This window comes from Sorex fumeus, unplaced genomic scaffold, assembly GCF_029834395.1.
Source record: "Sorex fumeus unplaced genomic scaffold, SorFum_2.1 ptg000037l, whole genome shotgun sequence".
Classification (NCBI taxonomy): Eukaryota; Metazoa; Chordata; class Mammalia; order Eulipotyphla; family Soricidae; genus Sorex; species Sorex fumeus.
Window position 1 is genome coordinate 60,516,099 of NW_026606094.1, and position 21,161 is coordinate 60,537,259.

The 21,161-nt window shown below is 36.0% G+C and overlaps 1 protein-coding gene across 4 annotated transcripts in view; it reads left to right on the forward strand.

Moving 5' to 3' along the window:
* The window catches only part of HDAC9 (histone deacetylase 9), a 1,023,935-nt gene that overhangs the window by 560,177 nt on the left and 442,597 nt on the right, over positions 1 to 21,161 (forward strand). For 2 of the 4 annotated variants that reach the window (XM_056118065.1, XM_056118064.1), the window contains exons 4-7: positions 6,751 to 6,992; positions 15,317 to 15,467; positions 16,419 to 16,539; positions 18,875 to 18,996. In XM_056118065.1, the coding sequence (XP_055974040.1) occupies positions 6,751 to 6,992; positions 15,317 to 15,467; positions 16,419 to 16,539; positions 18,875 to 18,996 (636 nt within the window). Of the gene's footprint in view, positions 1 to 6,750; positions 6,993 to 15,316; positions 15,468 to 16,418; positions 16,546 to 18,874; positions 18,997 to 21,161 lie in introns of all 4 variants that reach the window. The other 2 variants (XM_056118063.1, XM_056118067.1) reach the window with 2 other exon arrangements.

Consider the following 21,161-nt stretch of genomic DNA (forward strand, 5'->3'; position numbering starts at 1 on the left):
AATAGTATGGTCAGGACAAAGACTACAATATGCTTCTAGTGGATCTGTTACACACATTCTCCTTCAGCATCAGTTCAAGGAGACTCAATGTAAATTGTATTTGGCTGACCAGAAGATCCATACATTTGCATAGGTGCATTACAGAGTTTTAAATAGGAGGTAGTCAGGAGCTCAAGATATTGTACAGGGATTGATGCACTTGTCTTACATGCAGCAGATCCTAATTGAATCCCTCCACCACACATGATCTCCCCCAATCATGGTCAGGAGCATACCCTCAGCACAGAAACAGATTCATCTCTGAGCACTGCATGGTGTGACCCTCAAGCCAAAATTAATTAGCATAAAATTTAGATACAAGAGACTAGATAACTTCCTACTTGTAAGTGTTAAGTATTATGTTTTAGTGAAGTAACTATCTCGTACTGCTTTAGATTTGACCAGAAATTACAGATGTAGGTAAAGGCATCACATACCATTCAGAAAAAATGATAGTATCTCTGGCACTGAGAAGTTAGCATCACCGCTGATCATGTTGAATATAGCTTCAGAGATGACATGCGCTGTTGGTTTTTTAAATAGAACCTGTCTGATATGTAGAAGTCTAAAGGGTGCAACAAAGAATAGAAATATGAAAATAGTAGTGAAAGATATCTACTGCCGTTGAAGTTTTGTACAGAGGTTACCATGAACTTTTATTATTATAAGCTGCATTTGAAGAAAGTCCTTCTTGTCTTTAAGGCAGCAATGTTGCCTTCATTTGCTGAATCCTGAGGCACGTAGATGACTACATGTGTGACAGGACTATTACATGGCTGAAAGCAGTATTGCAGACGGTCTTTTGCAGCGGGCACACAGTGGACCCAGAGTCTCACAGATTTCTGTGCGTGAAAGACAGAACAAAAGAAACAGAACAGATGACCATCACAACATTCCCTTTTCCTCAGATCTACAGATTGTAGTTCATATGTCCACTTCCCAGTGACTGTAGACAACCATGTCCTTGACATAAAGAAATCTATTTCAGTATCAAGAGGCTCAGAACTGCACTGGCCATGCTGGATATCCTGAGTTCTAGAACATTAGCTATGAATATTAGCTGAGATAGGTAGACATTGTTCCAGTTTTTATCCCATTGTTTTGAAAAAATTAAATTGATGCATTAAAATTTGTTGTGTCATTTTCCCTACACCATTGTATGTGTATTTAAAAACCTATACTTTGTGCTACTTTGCTTTGATAACTCATTTCCTAAGAATAGTATAAATACTTTTAATCCCTTAATATTATATTGTGTTTATAGTGTATATAGCTAAAATTGTGTATTCTTATAACTTTTTCATTAATTGGATTTTCAGGTTGTCCACTTAAAATATTTGCTGGAAAATAAACTCAAAATCTTATACTTTAAGATCATTTGCCCTATCACTGAATTATATCTCTAACTCCACTTAAAAGATCATAAAATTGAATTTTTTATTTTTAGTCTATTGACAAAGTAGTAACCAGTAACTCCCATTTTGAAGTTAAGAAAATTCATTCATTTGACCTTTAATATAACTTATAATAAGATCTAAAGTTATGAATGAAGCTCTCCATGTATAGTGAATTACCCTTATTACTCTAAATTAGATCTATATTATTCTTGGCACTAAAAAAACACAATGTATCACATAAATTTAGTTACTATTCAACAAGTATATTGCTTAAATAAATTTAATTATCATGGCAATCAATATAAGCTGAGATTTTAATTTTGAAATGGGAACATTTTTGTTTCCATTTTCACCAAACACTAGAAACTGCCTCTTAAAAAATGCATGGATTGATAAATACTGTACAGAAAAAAGAATTACTAACGGACCATTAAGCCAGACACTGTGAAGGAAAAAATGAATAAGACTTTGTAAACTGAAAATTAAGACTTTTAAATATATGTAAAAAACATTATAACTGGCTGGGCATGTGTATTGAAATAATAATTTTATATAATACATTTTAGATATGTTTAAAATATAAGACATACAGGTTGAGTTCAAACGTGTCATGAGTTCTTAAAATCTCTTTAAAAATATAGTTCATTGACTAATGTTAATGCTAATACTCCTTGTCATCAACTTTTTTCTAACAGGTATCACTGGATACCTGCTAAAAGTAATTTTTAAGGAGCATTAATGTTTCTTAGCAGTAAACGTTGTGGGTAGAGATAGTCCCCTTTCCTTGATTTTCAAATGATTATTAATTTTTCTTTAAACTGATTGATTCTAACTAAGTAATAAAGAAACTGCAGACAATATCCCCTTTTCATTTTCTACAATATGAAAGTAACTGTAACTTGTTGAAATTCAGCTCTGGTATTGTGTTACTATTATTGCTTCTGGGGAGGCTTATTAGCTTGTCATGAGAGATGTAAGAAAATCCATCATTCGTTTGGAATATGATGAGCCTTTGTCACCCACAATGCAATTAATGTTAAAAATAGAAAGAATGACTATGATATGATTATGATTAGCTAGAGATGAACTATTGTCCAAGTTAACAGGAACAAATCCAGCAGACCAAAGATGACCTACAGAACCATCAGTTTGCTGATTGCCATTTCTCTCTGAGTTTGATGAAATATTCATGCATTTGCTCTCCTCTCTGCAAGCACTATTGATTTCTTGTATAAACGCAGCTATATTTAGTCTAGACAAATGGAATGTGGATTGCTGCTGAATAAATTGGATGAAAGACTGGGATCTTGCCTGCCGTTTTCTCTCAGTCTTGGGCAATTATTTATAATCAAGAGCAGTTTTTCTAAGTTGAGGGTGATTTTTCACAATTTAGTGATTAGTCTCTGAACAAAGGCAAGCAGTTAGACAGAATCATTTCTGTTGGGATAGCAGGTTAAGAAGTCAAATTACTCTTTGAGATTTACAATAGCTGTTTCTGAGAGGTCTGATACTCTCCCTTCCCCCACCCCCATCTTCTTTTGGAAGAAAATACAGTTTAAAGTTTTTGATGTTTACAGTTTATAGATAATAAAAATGCCAGCAAAAAGTGGCCTCAGGGACTTTTGAAATTTTATATTTCATATTTTGTCTTGCTCTGTTGTGAAATTTGTTTATTTGAGTTTTTATTTAAAAACTGGATGCTACAGTTTTTTTGAATGTAAAAAATGAAATGTATGGTTAGGAGCTTTTGCTTTGGGTTACGATTATGCCAAGTCTCTAAATTAATGCTCAGAATTTCATGATACACGCCCTCCCCCCAAATCTCAGTTGACTGTTTTGCACTGGACACTGCAACCAAGAGAATATATAGGCCATCATCCTCACTTAATGGCTAAACTGCCACAACATTTCCTTTTACAAATATCATGCGCTGCAAGACCTTTCATCGAACTGTAGTTTGTAAATAAGTCATTTTTCTATTTTCATCAACGTGACACAGTACATCGATGCATGCTCATAATACATTGAAAATGACATGATATTATTTGTACACCCTACCCCCACATACATAATAAAAATAGTAAATAATGACGTTTTGTTTTGTTTAGTATTTGCAGTCTTCTTTAGATAGGATGTCTGATGCTCCCCTGACTTACTCAAAGTACTCTTAAATCCACATGGCATATTTGCATTGTGATTTTCAACCTGAAATCTCAAATCACAATAATAGGCAGAGCCTCACATGTATTGGGAAAATACAGAGAGTAAAATAGTAATTATTTTAATTTCTAACAAAAATGCAACCATTATCTGTTCTGTAGACCTCTAATAATAAAATTTGAATTCAAATACTAATAGAATTAAAATCCTGTGCTATATATACATTGTGAAGGCAGAAATTTTGTCTTTTTTAATTTTACTACCTAATCTCCCAGCATCTTGGAATTTAAGATTCTCAATAAGTATATGAAAAAATTTAAAGATCTCAGGGGTATATGTAAGTAATTTGTAGTAGTTTTTCATCACTTAACTTCGTAATACCATTTTTACATTTCCTAGTATGATTTTTAATGACTTCCTATGTTTCCACCAAATGGTTCGATAAAATCTACTTAAATATAACTTTAGAGTTAGAGATTTTAACTAAAATAGTACTTCAGCAAATAATATAGTATTAATCTGATATTTTTCCTGTTGATTCTTTTAGTATTCCTAGAGTTAATAAAACTGAATCAAATTATGAGAATACTTAATATCTCTAAATACATATCATCAAACTTTTATTCAAATGCTTTACATTACCTGACACTGCCACTTGCAATATGTAATTGACTTTTTGATCATATGGTGACATTTTATATGCTGTACATGTATGCATGGATTATATATGTTATTGAATAATTGGAAAAGTACGCCTTATTAGTTATAATATACATTTGTAAACAGTGAAATTTTTTTTGTTTCTTAGTATTTTTTATTTTAACTAGACCTTTAAGTCTACCTTTCTAATGTTGAGTAGATATTCTACATAATGTATATTTTGAATTTTGGGGATATATTTTCATATCCAGCGGGTAGAGTGTTTGCCTTGCATGCAGTCAACACGGCCACCCGAGTTCGATTCTTCCACCCCTCTTGGAGAGCCCGGCAAGCTACCGAGAGTATCTCGCCCACACAGCAAAGCCTGGCAAGCTACCTGTGACGTATTCAATATGCCAAACACAGTAACAACAAGTCTCACAATGGAGACATTACTGGGCCCGCTCGAGCAAATCAATGAACAGCAGGAGGACAGTGACAGTGATTTTCATATCCTCATTTTTTTTGTTTTGTTATATATATACATTGTAGTTTATTATAACGTATAGGAAATTTTCATATTTATATCATAAAACAAAGCATTTATTGAGAAATTTATAAGTTTGGGATATATCATCCTTTTTAATTCTTTTAAAGACTTTATTGTTACTTCCATTTTATATATGAAGTAACTGAGTCAAAGTAGTTAAATTAACATACTGGGGTAATACAGAAGAATGTCAATGAATATTTAGATTTTAGAACAGAAACAAACTGGCAGCCTACAAATATAAATCAATTTATAGAAGAATCCTTTTATTTCTGAGTGTTTAAAAAATCTTTTTTGAAATTTATTTGCCATTGAAAATAGGTGACTTGGACCTGAGAAATAGTATAGCATGTAGAGTGCTTGCCTTGTACAAGGTTCAACAACCAGGTCCTCAAAGAGGCCTCCTTGCCTGCAAGCCATTCCTAAGCTAAGAGCCAGGAGTAAGCCCTGAGAACAATTGGGGCTGGTCCCCAAATGAAAAACCACAAAAAGCAACAAAAAAGAAAAATAGGAGATTTCATTCTATAGGAATTTTCCTTCCTTCCTTCCTTCCTTCCTTCCTTCCTTCCTTCCTTCCTTCCTTCCTCCCTTCTTCCCTCCCTCCCTCCCTCCCTCCCTCCTATTTTTTGGTGGGGGGCAGGATTGGCTTTAAGTACTGACCAATTATTTTGGAACAGCCATTCAGTTTCACCAATCTTTCCTTTTAAATTCATTTATATTGGAACTGGAGCAATAGTGGAGCAGGGAGGGCACTGGTTTTACATGCATCTGACTTGGGTTGAATCCTCAGCATTTCATATGGCCCAGTCAAACCCCATCAAGGAGTAATTTCTGAGGAGAGATCCAGGAATAATCCCTGAGCACGCTGTTTGTTGGTGTGGCCACAGACCCTCCACCACCACCACCACTTAAAAGGAAAAAAAGCCCTATTTATTTTATGCTGCCTCTTTTCATTCAGCCACAGAATTTCCTTGATTTTTGTGGAAATGGATACATCCAGTTTGACATACACATTGATTAATACCAACCACAGACAATGAGGTGGGTTTTGTTTGTTTGATTTTATTAGGGGGCCACACCCAGAATTGCTCAGGCCTTACTCATGGTTCTGTCCTCAGGGATCGCTCCAGGGGGGTTCAGGTGACCATATGGGTCCCAGGGATGGAACTTAGATAGGGTCTGTGCAAGGCAAGTACCGTATCTGTGAGCTTTTATGGTTAAAAAGATGCATTGTTATCTCCTAGGAGTTGTGCCTAGAATTTTATATACATTATCTACTCCATTTTTATATTTTAAGTAATACCTGTTGGGATTATTTCAAGTCATCAAACCTTTCCTCCCTTCAGTGGTAGGATTTAGATACTTGTTTCAAACTTGCTTCTCTACCTATTTTTCTTGCTGTTTTATTTTAGATCTGATGTGTCTGAGATATAGATGATTACCATGTGTAAAACTAACACATAGAATCTTAATGACTTCTATCTCTTTGATGCTTGGACCTGGTATTATACCTGTGCTTGATGAAGCTGCCCAACATTTCTTCACATCCTAACATACCATTTTCTAGTTTTCTTTGCTTGATATGAGCCCTGAAAATAAATAATATTAGGTTGTTTGTTACTTAAGTAATGTTAATATTAATTTCTGATTACAAACGAACACATGGAGCTTTACTTGTGTTAAAAGTTCTCTGTTAACATCTACGATAGAACAGCACGGCATTAAATTAGCAACTGACCTATAAAATTGCTTCTACACATCTGATATATCTGGCTCTGTACAGTTATTGACTGGAACTGACATAAACATGCTTTTATCATCATTATAAAACATCTCAAGTGGTTGATGTAAACATTGTGGTACTAGTTTTAGTTTCTTCTGTGTTTTGTTCATTTCCAAAGGAGTGTGCTAATTTCCAGGTCTCTGTTGTCTTTTCTTCTCCCCTCTCCACTGCTGGTCCTCCAGTGGATGTGAAATCAGAGGTTCCTGTGGGCCTGGAGCCCATCTCACCTTTAGACCTAAGGACAGACCTGAGGATGATGATGCCAGTGGTGGACCCTGTAGTTCGTGAGAAGCAACTACAGCAAGAGTTACTCCTCATCCAGCAACAGCAGCAAATCCAGAAGCAGCTCTTGATTGCAGAATTTCAGAAACAGCATGAGAACCTGACCCGGCAGCACCAGGCTCAGCTTCAGGAGCACATCAAGGTAGCAAATGTTGCTTTGTCTTTGCCCTTTTGTCCTTCAGGAGACTGAGCCAGAGCATGAAGGAGTATGGGGCGGGGAAGGAGCACCTCATCCTGACTGAGACTTAGAAGTGTGGTTTCAAGAAAATGGTGGTTAGGCTTGTGAAATCCTTAGGGACCTACTAAAAATAATCCCTAAAACCTTGTCTTGTTTTTTGTAGATGCTTCTACTGCTCCTTTGGACCTTAGTTTACAGCAACTGTAATAGGGAATCAGCTACATACTTTGTTTTTTGTTCTTTTCTATCTAATTCTGTTCATTTGCCCTGTCTACTCTTCCCAAGAAGATGATTAGCCTGGGAGAAGCATTTTATACTTCTAAAATCTATGCATATAATAAATCAGTCACTTTAAGAGGAGAGGGCCACTCTCTCAGTTTAATAAAGGGAAAACTATGAACAATCAGATTAAGTCCTGTTCTTTATTGCGTAGGATTTTTTGTAATTTGATTTTTTTTTCCCCTGTGGTTTTTAGGCCACACCCAGCACTGCTTAGGCCTTATTCTTGGCTCTGTGCTCAGAGGTTGCTCTTGGCTGGGGACAGTATGGGGTTCCAGGGACCAAACCTGGGTCGACTGTTTGCATAGCAAGTGCCCTTCCTCCTATACTCTGACCCCAGGTTACATTGGACTTTATATTGTATACATTTAAAACAATAGTATAAAAGGAAATTAAGGAGAAGTACATACTATATAAATCATACTAATGCAGATATTTTCATTGTTTTTATAGGAGTCTAGTAGAATAAAAAGAATTTAATGAAGGAATTTAGAAATAATTATAAATTTGAGATGTGAATTGTTTAAATTTTTCTAGAAGAAATATGTCTGTCTCAGAATTTTTTTTTTATTAGTGAAACACCATGAGTTATAGTTATAGACTTACAAATTTTTGTGCTCGGGTTTCAGTTATACAACTATCAAGTACCCGTCCCTCCACCAGCGCCCATCCTCCACCACCACGGGTCCCAGCATCCCTCCCACCCTCCATCCCCCCATCCCTGTGGCAGGGCATTCCCTTTTGTTCTCTCTCTCTCTCTCCTTTTGGGTCCTGCGGTTTGCAAACCAGGCATTGAGTGGCAATCATGTTTGGTCTATAGTCTACTTTCAGCATGCTTCTCCCATCCTGGGAGGATCCTCCCAACACCCTTTATTTGGTGCTCCCTTCTCTATCTGAGCTTTCTTTTCCCCTAGCACATGTGGCTGGCCTCCAAGTCAAGGTGTCTCAGAATTTTTTATAATGGACTGTCTTATTGTCAGATCATTTAAGATATATCTCTGTATCTATTTCCTCACTTCTATCTTACAAGATAAATCCTAATTTAGCTTTATTTGTAAAATGTCCTTCAGCTTCTTGACAAAGACTATTAAGACAGGTATTTTGGTTCTATTATAGGTGTTTAATTGGAATTTATTATGACAGCAATATAAAAAGTTTCTATCTATTAAAATCTTCCATCGCTATATTTAACTAGCTCAAAATAATTTAGATGTATTACTTTATTATGCATAAGCTTTATAATAATTTTATACTTTATTATAGATGTTTGATATACTAATCACTTGGTTATCAATAATAGTATACAAGTATATTCATATGGGACTAATATATATGACCAATGTATTTTAATATATACTTTTGTCACATTGGGCTGGAGTCATAGCACAGTGGTAGGGCGTTTGCCTTGCGTGCAGCCAGCCCGGCTGAGCCAGGTTCGATTCTTCCACCCTTCTCGGAGAGCCCGGCAAACTACCAAGAGTATCTCGACCGCACAGCAAAGCCTGGCAAGCTACTCGTGATGTATTCAATATGCCAAACACAGTAACAACAAGTCTCACAATGGAGATGTTATTGGGCCTGCTCGAACAAATAGATAAACAGTGGGAGGACAGTGCTACAGTGCATTGCTACTTTTGTCACGTTAATATTACCTGTTTCTTGCTTTATAAAATTTTCTTAACATGAAAGTCTGTTTATCTTATTGTCCCAGAGATGTTTGATAATATAATATATTTTTTTATTTTACTAGCAAGCCTTACTGGCATAACTCTTAAATTGTTTGACTTGTGAGAAATCTTTTATTTTATTTTATTTTATTTTATTTTGCTATTTGCTTTTTGGGTCACACCCAGCGATGCACAAGGGTTACTCCTGGCTCTGCACTCAGGGATTACTCCTAGCGATGCTTGGGAGGACCATATGGGATGCTGGAAATAGAACCCAGGTCGGCCACATGCAAGGCAAACACCCTACCCACTGTGCTATCTCTTCAGCCCTGACTTGTGAGAAATCTTGAAAGAAGATATGGGCAGGAGGTAACAGGGGTAGAGGCCAAGGGCCTTAGTACATAGTGCTGTAGAAGTGTGTCACAGTCAGTCACAGTCCTCCCGTTTTTCATCGATTTTGCTCGAGCGGGCCCAGTAACATCTCCATTGTGAGACTTGATGTTACTGTGTTTGGCATATCGAATACGTCACGGGGAGCTTGCCAGGCTTTGCCGTGCGGGCTTGATACTCTCGGTAGCTTGCCAGGCTCTCCGAGAGGGGCGGAGGAATCGAACTCGGGTCAACCATGTTGGCTGCATGCAAGGCAAACTCCCTACCGCTGTGCTATCACTCCAGCCTGCATATAGAAGTGTGGTATATGTATAAATCTAAACCACAGAGATAACAATGCTGTAAGTATGAAATCCAATCGATACTGCTAAGTTAAAAAATGTGCCTATTAAGGAGGCAGGATGGCGAGTGGGAATCTGGGGACATTGGTGTAAAGAAGTTGACACTGGTGGTAGGATTGGTATTGGACCATTATATGCCTGAAACTCAACTATGAATAAATATATATACATAGGATCTTAATATTTCCCCAAAAGTAACAAATGGTTTTGAAAAGAAAGAAAGAAAGAAAGAAAGAAAGAAAGAAAGAAAGAAAGAAAGAAAGAAAGAGAGAAAGAAAGAGAGAGAGAAAGAGAGAAAGAAAAGAACAAAGGAGGCCAGAGAGATAGAACAGGGACTGTTCTTGCCTTGCATGTAGTTAATCCTGGTTTGATCCCTGGCACTGCATCTTATCTTTTGAGGATTTCCAGAAGTGAAACCTGAGCATAGGTATAAGTCCTGATCTATGCTGGTGTAGCCTACAAACTAAAAACAAGCAAATAAAAAGTGAAGATATCATTTTGAATCATCAAACGACTCAAAAGTTTTGACTATTTTGTAATTCAGGAAATTTTGCTTTAGTTTGTACTTATTTTTTTAAGATTTTGAAATATTATTTCAGTTTTGATCCTTGAAATAATAGTAAAAACAGTGATTTCTTTATCTATGTCATTTATTCCAGATATGTAAAAATAGCAGTGATGAATAAAATTTCTATTTCCAACATATTTTTATATTTAAGTAACTATTTTGAGCCAATTTTCTAGTACACAAGTCATGTTGTTTTTAATACAAGACACAGTGATAAGTTATTGATTTAGATAGTTCCCTCATTTATTTTTCATGCCTTTTGTAGTTGTAAAGGTTAGAATAAAATTTTAAAAATAAATTATTGTTTGAATTTACTCAAAAGTTAATAGTAGCAAGTAGGTAATTGTTACTTTAACCCAAACAAAGTACTAGAGTGGGTTTAGTAACATCTGGAAAATATTGAAAGAGGATAATTTTAAGGAAAAAAATCAGAAAATCATAGATAGATTAAAAGAAAATTGAGAATTTATTCTATGAAAAACTAAAGGCATACATGTCCTTTCAAGTCTAGGGATATTTTAATTAAAATATATATATTTTTAGAGAGACAGCTATAAAGTTTCTGCCTTTGATATTCAATTAAATTCTGTTTTTATGAGGAAACCCCAGTGAACAATGCTTTAATTATATTAACTTTCTTTTTAGTGAAGCAAAATCATTTCATTGAAGGAAATTGACTTAGATAAATGTTAGGGAAGAGAAAGAGAAATATGTGTTCTAGAGAAAATGTGGGCTTCTCCAGAGTGGAATAAGCATAGAATGTCTTTGGGGGTTCTATATAATTTCTCTAAATTGTCTTGCCTGTAGTTCTCTGCACACGTAAAAGTTAATCAGGCTCTCATCAGTTACCTTGGACTCTTGATGGTCCTTCCATATTCTGTTCAGGACATTTAGATTCTCCTATATAGCTTCTTTTCTGAACAGGTCCACCCTTCTCTGGGTGGCACCTCAGTTTCTGTATCTCAGTTTCCCCATCTCCAAAGATCTCAATATTTTCATCCCAAAGGAATGTGTTCTCCATGCCTTTGGGCTAAGTCAGGCTTGCCAATTTCTTCTAAACCTTATTATTTCCAAAAATATCTATCACTGGGTTCCACTATCTGCTTGCAACATTTCCCCCAGGTGTGTTACCCGCTTAAATCTTTAAAGGGTACCTGGACAAAGGTCTGCCCTGTAACTTTTTCAGACCAACAAAAGGACAAAGACCTTGCCTTTGTGTGTGAAATCTCAAACTAACATAGTATTAATGGGACCCACATAATGGTTTATTTGGATGTAATTGTTTATTCAGTTGTCAATCTGAAAGATAAATCACAGAGATAAACCTTTTAAAATATTAGGCCCTAAAGAAGGAAATATTAGGTCCTTCCCTAGACTAAGGAGGACAGATTGTTTAAGGAAAAAAGAAAATAATGGCCATAACATGAGCTTTTGTTTCTTCCCTTTACATTCTGATGAGTCTTCTGTAAATGAAAATATTAGCCCCTATTTCTTCTGTCCTTCTGTATGGTATATGTTCAGAGAAAAAAGACAAGTTATTTAGCTTTTAGTGTAGGGTTTTTAAAAAGAAGAGTTTCAAGTCTTCCATGGGTTCATAGCAATAGTTTGATAAAAATTTTGAATTCAGAATTCAAAAGACCAACTAGTAGTTGGGTCTTACTAAAAAAACCTAGAAAACTGAATCCTCTACAGGTCAGCTACTGCCTAAATGTAAGAGACCCTGTCAAGTTATCTCATGCACTGCCTCTGCTATAAAACTTAATGGAATTTCTCATTGGGTTCCTCACTTCAGGATAAAATCAGCTTCATCTAAGTCACCCAACAATCAGGCTCTGGCTAAATTGAAAATCAAACTCTACTGACATTTTTAAGTTCTGTATCTTTGGTTTCTATATGTAGCATCTGTTGACTGAGATGCTTCTATCTCATTTTTTTTCACCCATTCAGATCAGGCCTCGATATATACTGTACTTTGGTCCAAGACTAGACAGTAAGTGGCTGTCCCAGCTTTGTCTTGTATGCCTCTATAACTGGAACTTAGTCAAGCCCCTCCTCTCCTAACCCAAAGCATCTGAAACTGGAGGAGTGAAGATTTATTTGTTTTAACCTCATTTTTATCACCATAAAAATGTAAATTTCATGACTTCAACTCTCCTACTCTCCTAATAGCTGCATAGTATTCCATTGTGTAGATGTACCCACATTTTTTTAACCAGGTGTCTGTTCTCAGGCACTTGGGTTGTTTCCAGGTTTTGGTTATTATGATGCAATGAACATATATGGAGAGTATCATGCTAAGTGAAATGAGTCAGAAAGTGAGGGACAAGATATAGAAGGATTTCACTCATTGTGGAATATAAAATAACGTAACATTGGACTGACACCCAAGGACAGTGGATACAAGGGCCAGGAAGATTGCTCTGTAGCTGCCTCATAAGCAGGAAGGGATATATGGGGTGGGAGGGGAGAAGGCAGCTGGAATAGAGAAGGGATCACTAAGAAAATGATCGTTGGAGGAGGAATTGATCAGGATAGGAGATGTGTGCTGAAAGTAGATTAAAGGAGCAAGCATGATAACCTTTCAGTATCTGCATTGCAAACCATAATGCCCAAAAGTAGAGAGAGAGTATGGGGAATATTGCCTGCCATGCAGGCAGCAGGGAGGGGGACATGGGAAAGTGCGGGTATACTGGATATATTGGTGGTGGGGAATGTACACTGGTGGAGGGATGGGTGTTTGATCATTGTGTGATTGTAACTCAAACATGAAAGCTTGTAACTATATCTCACGGTGATTCAATAAAATAAAATTTAAAATAATGAATAGTAGATTAAAACTGTAAAAGTTTATTTTTTGAGGGTCAGGTAGGTTAGTGCAGGGCTTAAAGCACTTACCTTGCATACAAGTAGCCCTAGTTTGATCCCTGGCTCCACCAGGTGTCACCCCTGAGAGCGAGCGAGGAGTAGCCCCTAAGCACTGTCAGGTGTGACTCCAGCCTCTCTCTTCCCAAGAAAAAAAAATTGAGATTCCTGAGATAAATGTAAATTCCCTTGGGGCTTCCAGTTAAGCACTATGTTAGTTTGATCAACTCTATTAAGTATGTTTAGAATTACAATTTTTAAAAAGTGAAATATATAAAAAATACCCCTTAACAGTGACAGTGACAGTGACCCCTTAAAAGATAAATATATACATGTCAGAATGCCAAAACTTTTCCTATAAAGGGTATCCATAAATTCTTTTAACCATATCCTTTTGGCAGTAGTCAGACCACCTTGGTTGACCTTCAGAATGGACTTCTGTTGTGAAGTGACTCAGGTGCCAGCTGTAGAGTTTTTAAATTTTTGTTCTAATGCCTTTTAATATAAATTTCAGAGCTTTAAGTATCCATATAATACACATCGTGTATCATACTAACTTCAGTAGTATCAAGAGGTTAAAAAATAGTAATAATTTAATAGCATTCAAACTTGGATACCAAATTTCATATTTGTTATGAGTGTGAAATTGAGGGGTCAAACCTCTGAGCAGTTATTTAAATCAGTGAGTTATGTAAATCAGCAATTTTCAGCCACTAATTCACAGAATAATACAAAAGGTTGAAAATTGCTGGGTGAATATCTTATCTAGGGATGTCAGAGCTTAAGTCAAATTCAGGGTCTTTAGTTATTCCTCAGTAGGCACTTTAATTGTTATCCACAGATACCTATTCCTTAATTTGGAGAAACTGAAATTAATTATTAAGAATGCTTCATATTTCTGTCATTTATTGTTTCGAGTGACTAAAGGGATTCAGACAGCCAAACAATAGTGTATCAAAGTGTGTGATTTTATGGAATTGCTTTCTTCCTTATTTCTGTTACCTGAAGGTTTCAGGCTGGAGCAACAGCACAGAGGGTAGGGCGTTTGCTTTGCACACACCCAACCCAATCAACCCAGCCAACCCGGGTTCAATTCCTCCGCCCCTCTCTGAGAGTTGGGCAAGCTACCAAGAGTACCTCACCTGCACGGCAAAGCCTGGCAAGCTGCCCGTGACGTATTCTATATGCCAAACACAGTAACAACAAGTCTCAAAATGGAGATGTTACTGGTGCCTGCTCGAGCAAATCAATGAACAACCGGAGGAGAATGCTACCTGAAGGTTTTAGTGCACTAGCTGAACAGAATAGACTTCAGTGTGTTGTTTTTAAAAAGAAGATCCTGTTGTGGATAGACCAACTATGTCATTCTATTAAAAACCTCCAAAGAGTTTGAAATTTTAAGCATTCATTTACTCCAGGTAGATTTCCCTTAGTTCAAACCATAACTTTCCTTTTTATATTTTTTTTAACTTTCCTTCTTATTAAGTTTAATTATTTTGAGACCATTTCTCAGAGTAAGACGTGAAGAATCATGGTCTATGGATATGACTCAAAGTAGTAGACAACATGCTCTGCATGTGTGTGGCCCTATGTTCATTCCCTGGCACCACATGGCCTCTTGAGCACCACTGGGTGTGACCCTAGGGGTTTCCTGCTCTCCACCTGGAGTGGTGCCACACATCTAAAAACAAGTTGAAATCAGTTATTTATTTATAATATTGATTTATAATACGAGATTTGGTACAGTAAAATTTTGGGCAGTTCCTTCCTGTCTGTTTATTGTATGTGTGTATATAAAGATCTATCTATCTATCTATCTATCTATCTATATACATATATATATATATTTAGAGAGAGAGAGATGTATGTATGTTTTAACATACACACCACACATACACACATATCAGATACTCAGGAATTAAAGATCTGAGAAAATCTGTTAATAGTTTGATAGGGTAACACAGCTATTAAAGCTACCTAAAACTTAGAGATGACATTAAGGTCATCTGCGTCATTCATTTCTTGTTGTTAGAGTTTAGTAATATATTTTTTAAAGGACAAATAAGTTGGTCAAATTGTAAACAGATTGTAACATTTCATTGTAATTCTGATTTATTTGGTTACTTATGACTGTGAAGCCTAAAGAAATTGCATACGCTCATGTCTTTCTCTTCTCGCAAGTTGCAACAGGAACTTTTAGCCATAAAACAGCAACAAGAACTCCTAGAAAAGGAGCAGAAACTGGAGCAGCAGAGACAAGAACAGGAAGTGGAGAGGCACCGCAGAGAACAACAGCTTCCTCCTCTCAGAGGCAAAGACAGAGGACGAGAAAGTAAGAGGCACCAGGGTAAAAGATGCATTCTTCTTTAGCTGATCGACATTCAGAAAGAAGGCTGATAAAAAGTGGACCGAGACATGTCAAATTGTCTGTATTTAATGAAAAGAATTAATGATAGACATTCCCTACCCCCACCCCCGCACCAAGCTGTGACGTTCACAGAATAGATCTCTCTGTTCTTTCTATGGAGCATTTCGAGAAGTAAATATAACATTGTCTGGCTTTAAATCTTAAAAAAAATCCCTAAAGAGTATAGGTGGCTATCCAATTAAATAATAAACTGACTTCCACATTTTCCTGCTGTTTCTTCCTGATCAAATAATAATTGTACTGTATATCAAAAGTTGCCTCTGTTTCATATTTTTTGGTACTCATATTTAGGGGAAGATTTGAAGGCAGAACATTTGTTAAAAAAAAAAATCTATCCACAAGAGGGAGACAGATCCAAATAATTCCCCTGTATGAAGCCATTTCAAAATCTAGTAGCAAAGTTGAACTGAAGTTGTCAGCAATATTCATTTGTCTAGTGTTCAAAAAAGTTTTAAGTTTTCAAACTAGCAGTTAAGAAAATGTTACTTAATATTTTAATTACGTATATGTTTCCTCAAGATTCTTAATTTCCACAAATGTTTTGTTCCTCAGCTTTATTTTTCAAAGCCTAAAGGGAGAAAATGGAGCTTTAATTCTGGGAATGCCCTTTCTGCAAAAGCAATTAAAGAAATCATAGAAGGTTTTTTTTTAAAAAAGAATGGCAATTGAAGCTGTAATTACAAAACATTACAATACCGTTTTCTAAAGCCTGTTGAGATTCTTGTTTCTTCTTTTAATAAGAAAACATCATATGCTGTGACCAGTGGTGTTACTTCTCAATTTTTGCTTAGTAACTTAGAGACATTAGAGGACAAAATTCCAAATCAACATCTGTTTCTCCATGTGCGTGTTTAGGGGCAGTGGCAAGTACAGAAGTAAAGCAGAAGCTTCAAGAATTCCTGTTGAGTAAATCAGCAACGAAAGACACTCCAACTAATGGAAAAAATCATTCCGTGAGCCGCCATCCCAAGCTCTGGTACACGTATGTTGTGTTTAGCTCTTTTAATACCCAGGGTTCTATAATAATAAATACAGATTCTAGATGCAGCTTACCTGGCCACAAAGCTGGGGTCTGCCATTTCTGTGGTTGTAGGTAAGTTCCTTGCATTCTCTAAAACTCAGTTAGTTTTCTACTCGGTAAAAGAGGAATGATAGTAGTGCAGTCTCTGTAAGGTTGTTGGAATGGGGACAGTCCTATAAAATAAAGACTGCTTAACAAAGAGCACTGCTTAATTATGTTCACAACTATCATCTTGAGGGTAGGGAAATATGTCAGGTCTCTGGTCAATGAATACATGAAATGTGCGTGGGACATAGAAATTAATTAGTATTTCACATTTTTCTGTTCTCAGGTGGTGTGAGTGGTATCTTTGCAATCAGTGTTGAACGTTTGGCATGTTGAAACTTTATTTTACTTGGCTTGATGTAAGAAGGAGTTCAGAGTTATTTTTATAAGTCCATATTTTTTGTTCTTTTTTTAAAAAGAAAGACAAGGAGGAAAGAGAAGGGAGATAAGCAGTTAGATAAATCTCGGTCTACGGTGATGAGATTGTCCTTGCTCACTTCACCTCATGTCTCTGCATCTAGTGAAATGAGAACAGATTGGTTTCTGATACACAAACTGCAAAAAGCCATGTTATTACAATATTTATGGAACTGTGTTTCCCAAGTTCAAGAATGACATGCTATACAATACACAATTCTGTGCGTGAATATCTGAAGGACCTGGTATTTTAAATATTAGGAGTGGGTGAGGGCTCAAGTGGCTGAGTATAGGCCTTGCATATGCAGGGTACTGAGATCTATCCTTGGCATTGCAGCCTATCCCCAGTGGCCCTTGGTGTGGGCCAACCAGCTCGAGAACAAGTATTCCTGGGAATGGCCCTTATGGTAAAAATATCAGGGCCAAATCATAGGAGAAACACTTTTGGATAATGGCTTAATAATAGTTTCTTTTCTTTGCAATTTTAGAATTCTGTTTTCTGAATGAACATTGGTTTTACACTTACATATTTTTTAATACTCCATCAAAAATAAGCCAGTAAAGACATGATTACTTGTTATATTCAAATTGTACTTGCTGCAAGAATTCTAATTAGAGAATTATTGTACTTACAATTCTGTTTCCTCAGTATCTTTCCTTCTTCAGATCCCTAAATTCCAGAATGTTTTATAGTTTTTTGGCCTGAATAATTTCTTTCAGGCATGTCAGTTGATCTAAGAAATTAATCTCTAATGAAAATTTTCAAATGGTCATAAGTAGTTTTAAAGAATATTTTATTGCTTAAAGCTCCAGATGTTATTTATAACTAATTTATGGTCTTTCAAAGGTAAAGTATGTTTTAAGATAGATAATACCCTTTTTTAGTAAAAAATCAACATGCAAACAACTTGTCAGCTAAAAATGTTTGAGCTGTTCCCTTGGGTATTTTAAACATGGCTCTCAAATGTTACTTAGCAATCCCTTTTTTACTGCCTTGAACTTAGTAGGATCTAACTCGAGACAGCCATAAATCATTAATTTATGGAATCTACTTTAAATACATTGTTTCAGTAATACCTAAATCAAACACATCAAGACAATTAATTTTTGAGAAAGTATGATTCAAATAAATAATGCAGATAGAATAACAACATGGTGAGGATACTACTCTTAGCTACTATTTTTTTCTTTTATAGTAATTATGGGTGTTTATATGCACTCTCTAATCTGTATTCAGTGCAATAAAATTGTCCTTAATAAGACAATTTCTTCTCACAGTATTAATGAGGGAAAAATAACTGTTTTTTAAAAATCAGCTTTATACTGAAGATAATTATGCTCTGAAACTGTTTACCTTGGAAATGCTGTAGAAATCAGGGCACCCAACATTGTTGACAGAGTGCTGTGTCTTCAGTGAAAACCCTCCCTTATGTGCTGTGATGTACTCTTTACTAGGTTTGTTAGACCAAACCCTTCTATGTGTTTACTTTCACCTCAGTTCTACATGTTTTACTCAAATTAATCCAGATGATGGCTTTTATACTCTATGTTAAGCAAATATTCCCTATCCTGTCAGCAGAATTCAGATTCTTGATAATCTCTCTCTTTTAGGAAAGCAAACTTTGGTTTGATGATGACAAAATATACTGCAGCCTATTCTGACAGACTGCTAAAGTGAACTAGGTTACATGAGGTTGTGGTTCATACATGCCAAAGAAAGAACACAAACACAACAGAGACACACAGACAACATGTGCAACTAATTATTGCTGACCAGCATGTGGCTGAAACTCCAACATAAATGGCAAATCTGCTTTTTCTCTTCTAGGGCTGCCCACCACACATCATTGGATCAAAGCTCTCCTCCCCTGAGTGGAACCTCTCCATCCTACAAATACACATTACCAGGAGCACAAGACGGAAAGGATGACTTCCCTCTTCGAAAAACTGGTAAGTTTATTCACAAGAAGACTCCATTTGTCCTTCCATAACATACCTGTGATTTCATTTCTTCATGCCTCAGAAGAAAATCAAAGAATTTGAGCCATACCCATTAATGACCTCTCCACCCCTATCATCAGCACACAGGTTTATGTACAATGTGTACTTGTATACATGAGTTTCTTCATTTCTACATGAGTTTCTTCAGTACATAATCAAAGTGTTTTTATTTTATTTAAAAGTTTGTCATACTTGAGTTCGTCACAAACTGCTTTCTACTAAGAATAAAATAGAAATTTGATTTCTCAGAAAATTTTAATGGCCTCCATTAATAGGTGCTTCTGTACTGCCCTTCATTTATCAGATTTTTCTGTTAACCTTGACCATTTACTACAAAAGTATAAATATTAACTACCTTTTCCCCACACGCTTAAAAAATAATTATTTCAGTCCTGAAAACAGATAAGACCCAGGCTACTTTCCAAGTGAGTGACTTGCCTAACATCTCAGATTACTGGAGTACTCAGAGTGAAGCTTTGTAGCTAATATTATCTCATATAATAGAATTAAGGTTAAACTTACTTAGGGGAAATTTGGAATTTAGTAACAACCTGATGGCTCTAGACCTGCATTTATTTTCCAGCTTCATCTTCTTCTAGCTTACATCTCTACTACATGCATATTTAATGTGTTATAGACTAGGATCTATGACACTAAACATTAGCTAGATATAAAGTAAAGGTAAAGGTAAAGGCCCTCCCGTTGATCGTCGATTTGCTCGAGCGGGCCCAGTAACGTCTCCATTGGAGACTTTGTTGTTACTGTGTTTGGCATATCGAATACTCTCGGTAGTAGATATAAAGTAGCACTTGTATATATTCTGTTATAAATCTCACAGTGTTTTAAGTTGTAAATTTAAGCATTTTTATATTCACAATTAACCTGTAAAGGTATTTTAAAAAGTATCACAGTGGGGGTGGGGGGAGTAGAGAGATAATACAGTAGGTCAGGCACTTGCCTTGCAGGCAGCCAACCTGGGTTCAATCCCCAGCACTCCATATTGTCCCCCGAGAATAGCCAGGTGTGACCCCCAAACAAAACCAAAAAGAATTACTGTGTCCATTGTATTTATTTGGGCTTGCAATTTGTTCATTCTGTCTATGGAGTGGAAAATTATTTCAACCAGTTATATTCATTTATATTCCAAGCAATTCTGAATGATTTAAATGGATCTATAGTGTAAGAATTTTTGTAGATTTGCAAATTTATGACATTTTGTTATCTAACTTACATGTAACATAATGAAGATTTAAAGATAAAATTAATCACAAATAAGAATGTTTTTCCTCCCATCAAGCCCTATTGTACCAGGCACTGGGGAGGGATTTTCAAGTACTGCAATGCAATGCTTAATAATCAATTTCTGTTATAATAATCAAAATAGTTTTGTACTTCGAATTTAAAACCATGAATTTAGTAAACTATTTCAGGAAGTAAAATTGCTTCAAGAATACTTCGCAATAGGACAAATGATTTTTGTATATTGTGTTGATTTTCACACTATTAAAATCTATAAATCAGATTGCCTTTCACATAAATAAACTTTTCTGGGATGAAAGAATGCATGTTAAGAAGACACGAATTTCGGAAATCTGGAGTATCATATATAAAAATTGAACCGTAATGGATATGAATTTTAGAATGTAGAAACTTGGATCCACAGACTTGAAATTTACTTGCACCAATGGTATATGTTGCAACTATTGACAGAGATTCTGTGACTATTGCCCCAGGCCTCAGGGCAGTGACTGGCATTCAGGAGTCCTAGAACTCACTAAAAGGAAAGAAAACACAAGTCCCCTTATGGCAGGGGTTACTGATGAGTGATATAGTTACATTCATGGAGAAAGACTCCCCCCCCCTGCTGTGCACACAGCTTTTGAATATATTCTTACCACTGGGAGATTGAAAACTGACTGCAGAACTGACACTGACTTTGAAAAGAAGTGGCAGTTGCAACCAGAAAAGATCCAACTTTCACAGAGTTGGAACCAGAAAGAAAATCTACCCTTTTTCAATACTTAGGAGTACTGATGAAATCCCATACTTTTTCTCTCACTGTTTCCAGGATAACAGCTTTGCTTTTTCCCTCTGTGCAGAATGAATAGTAAGCT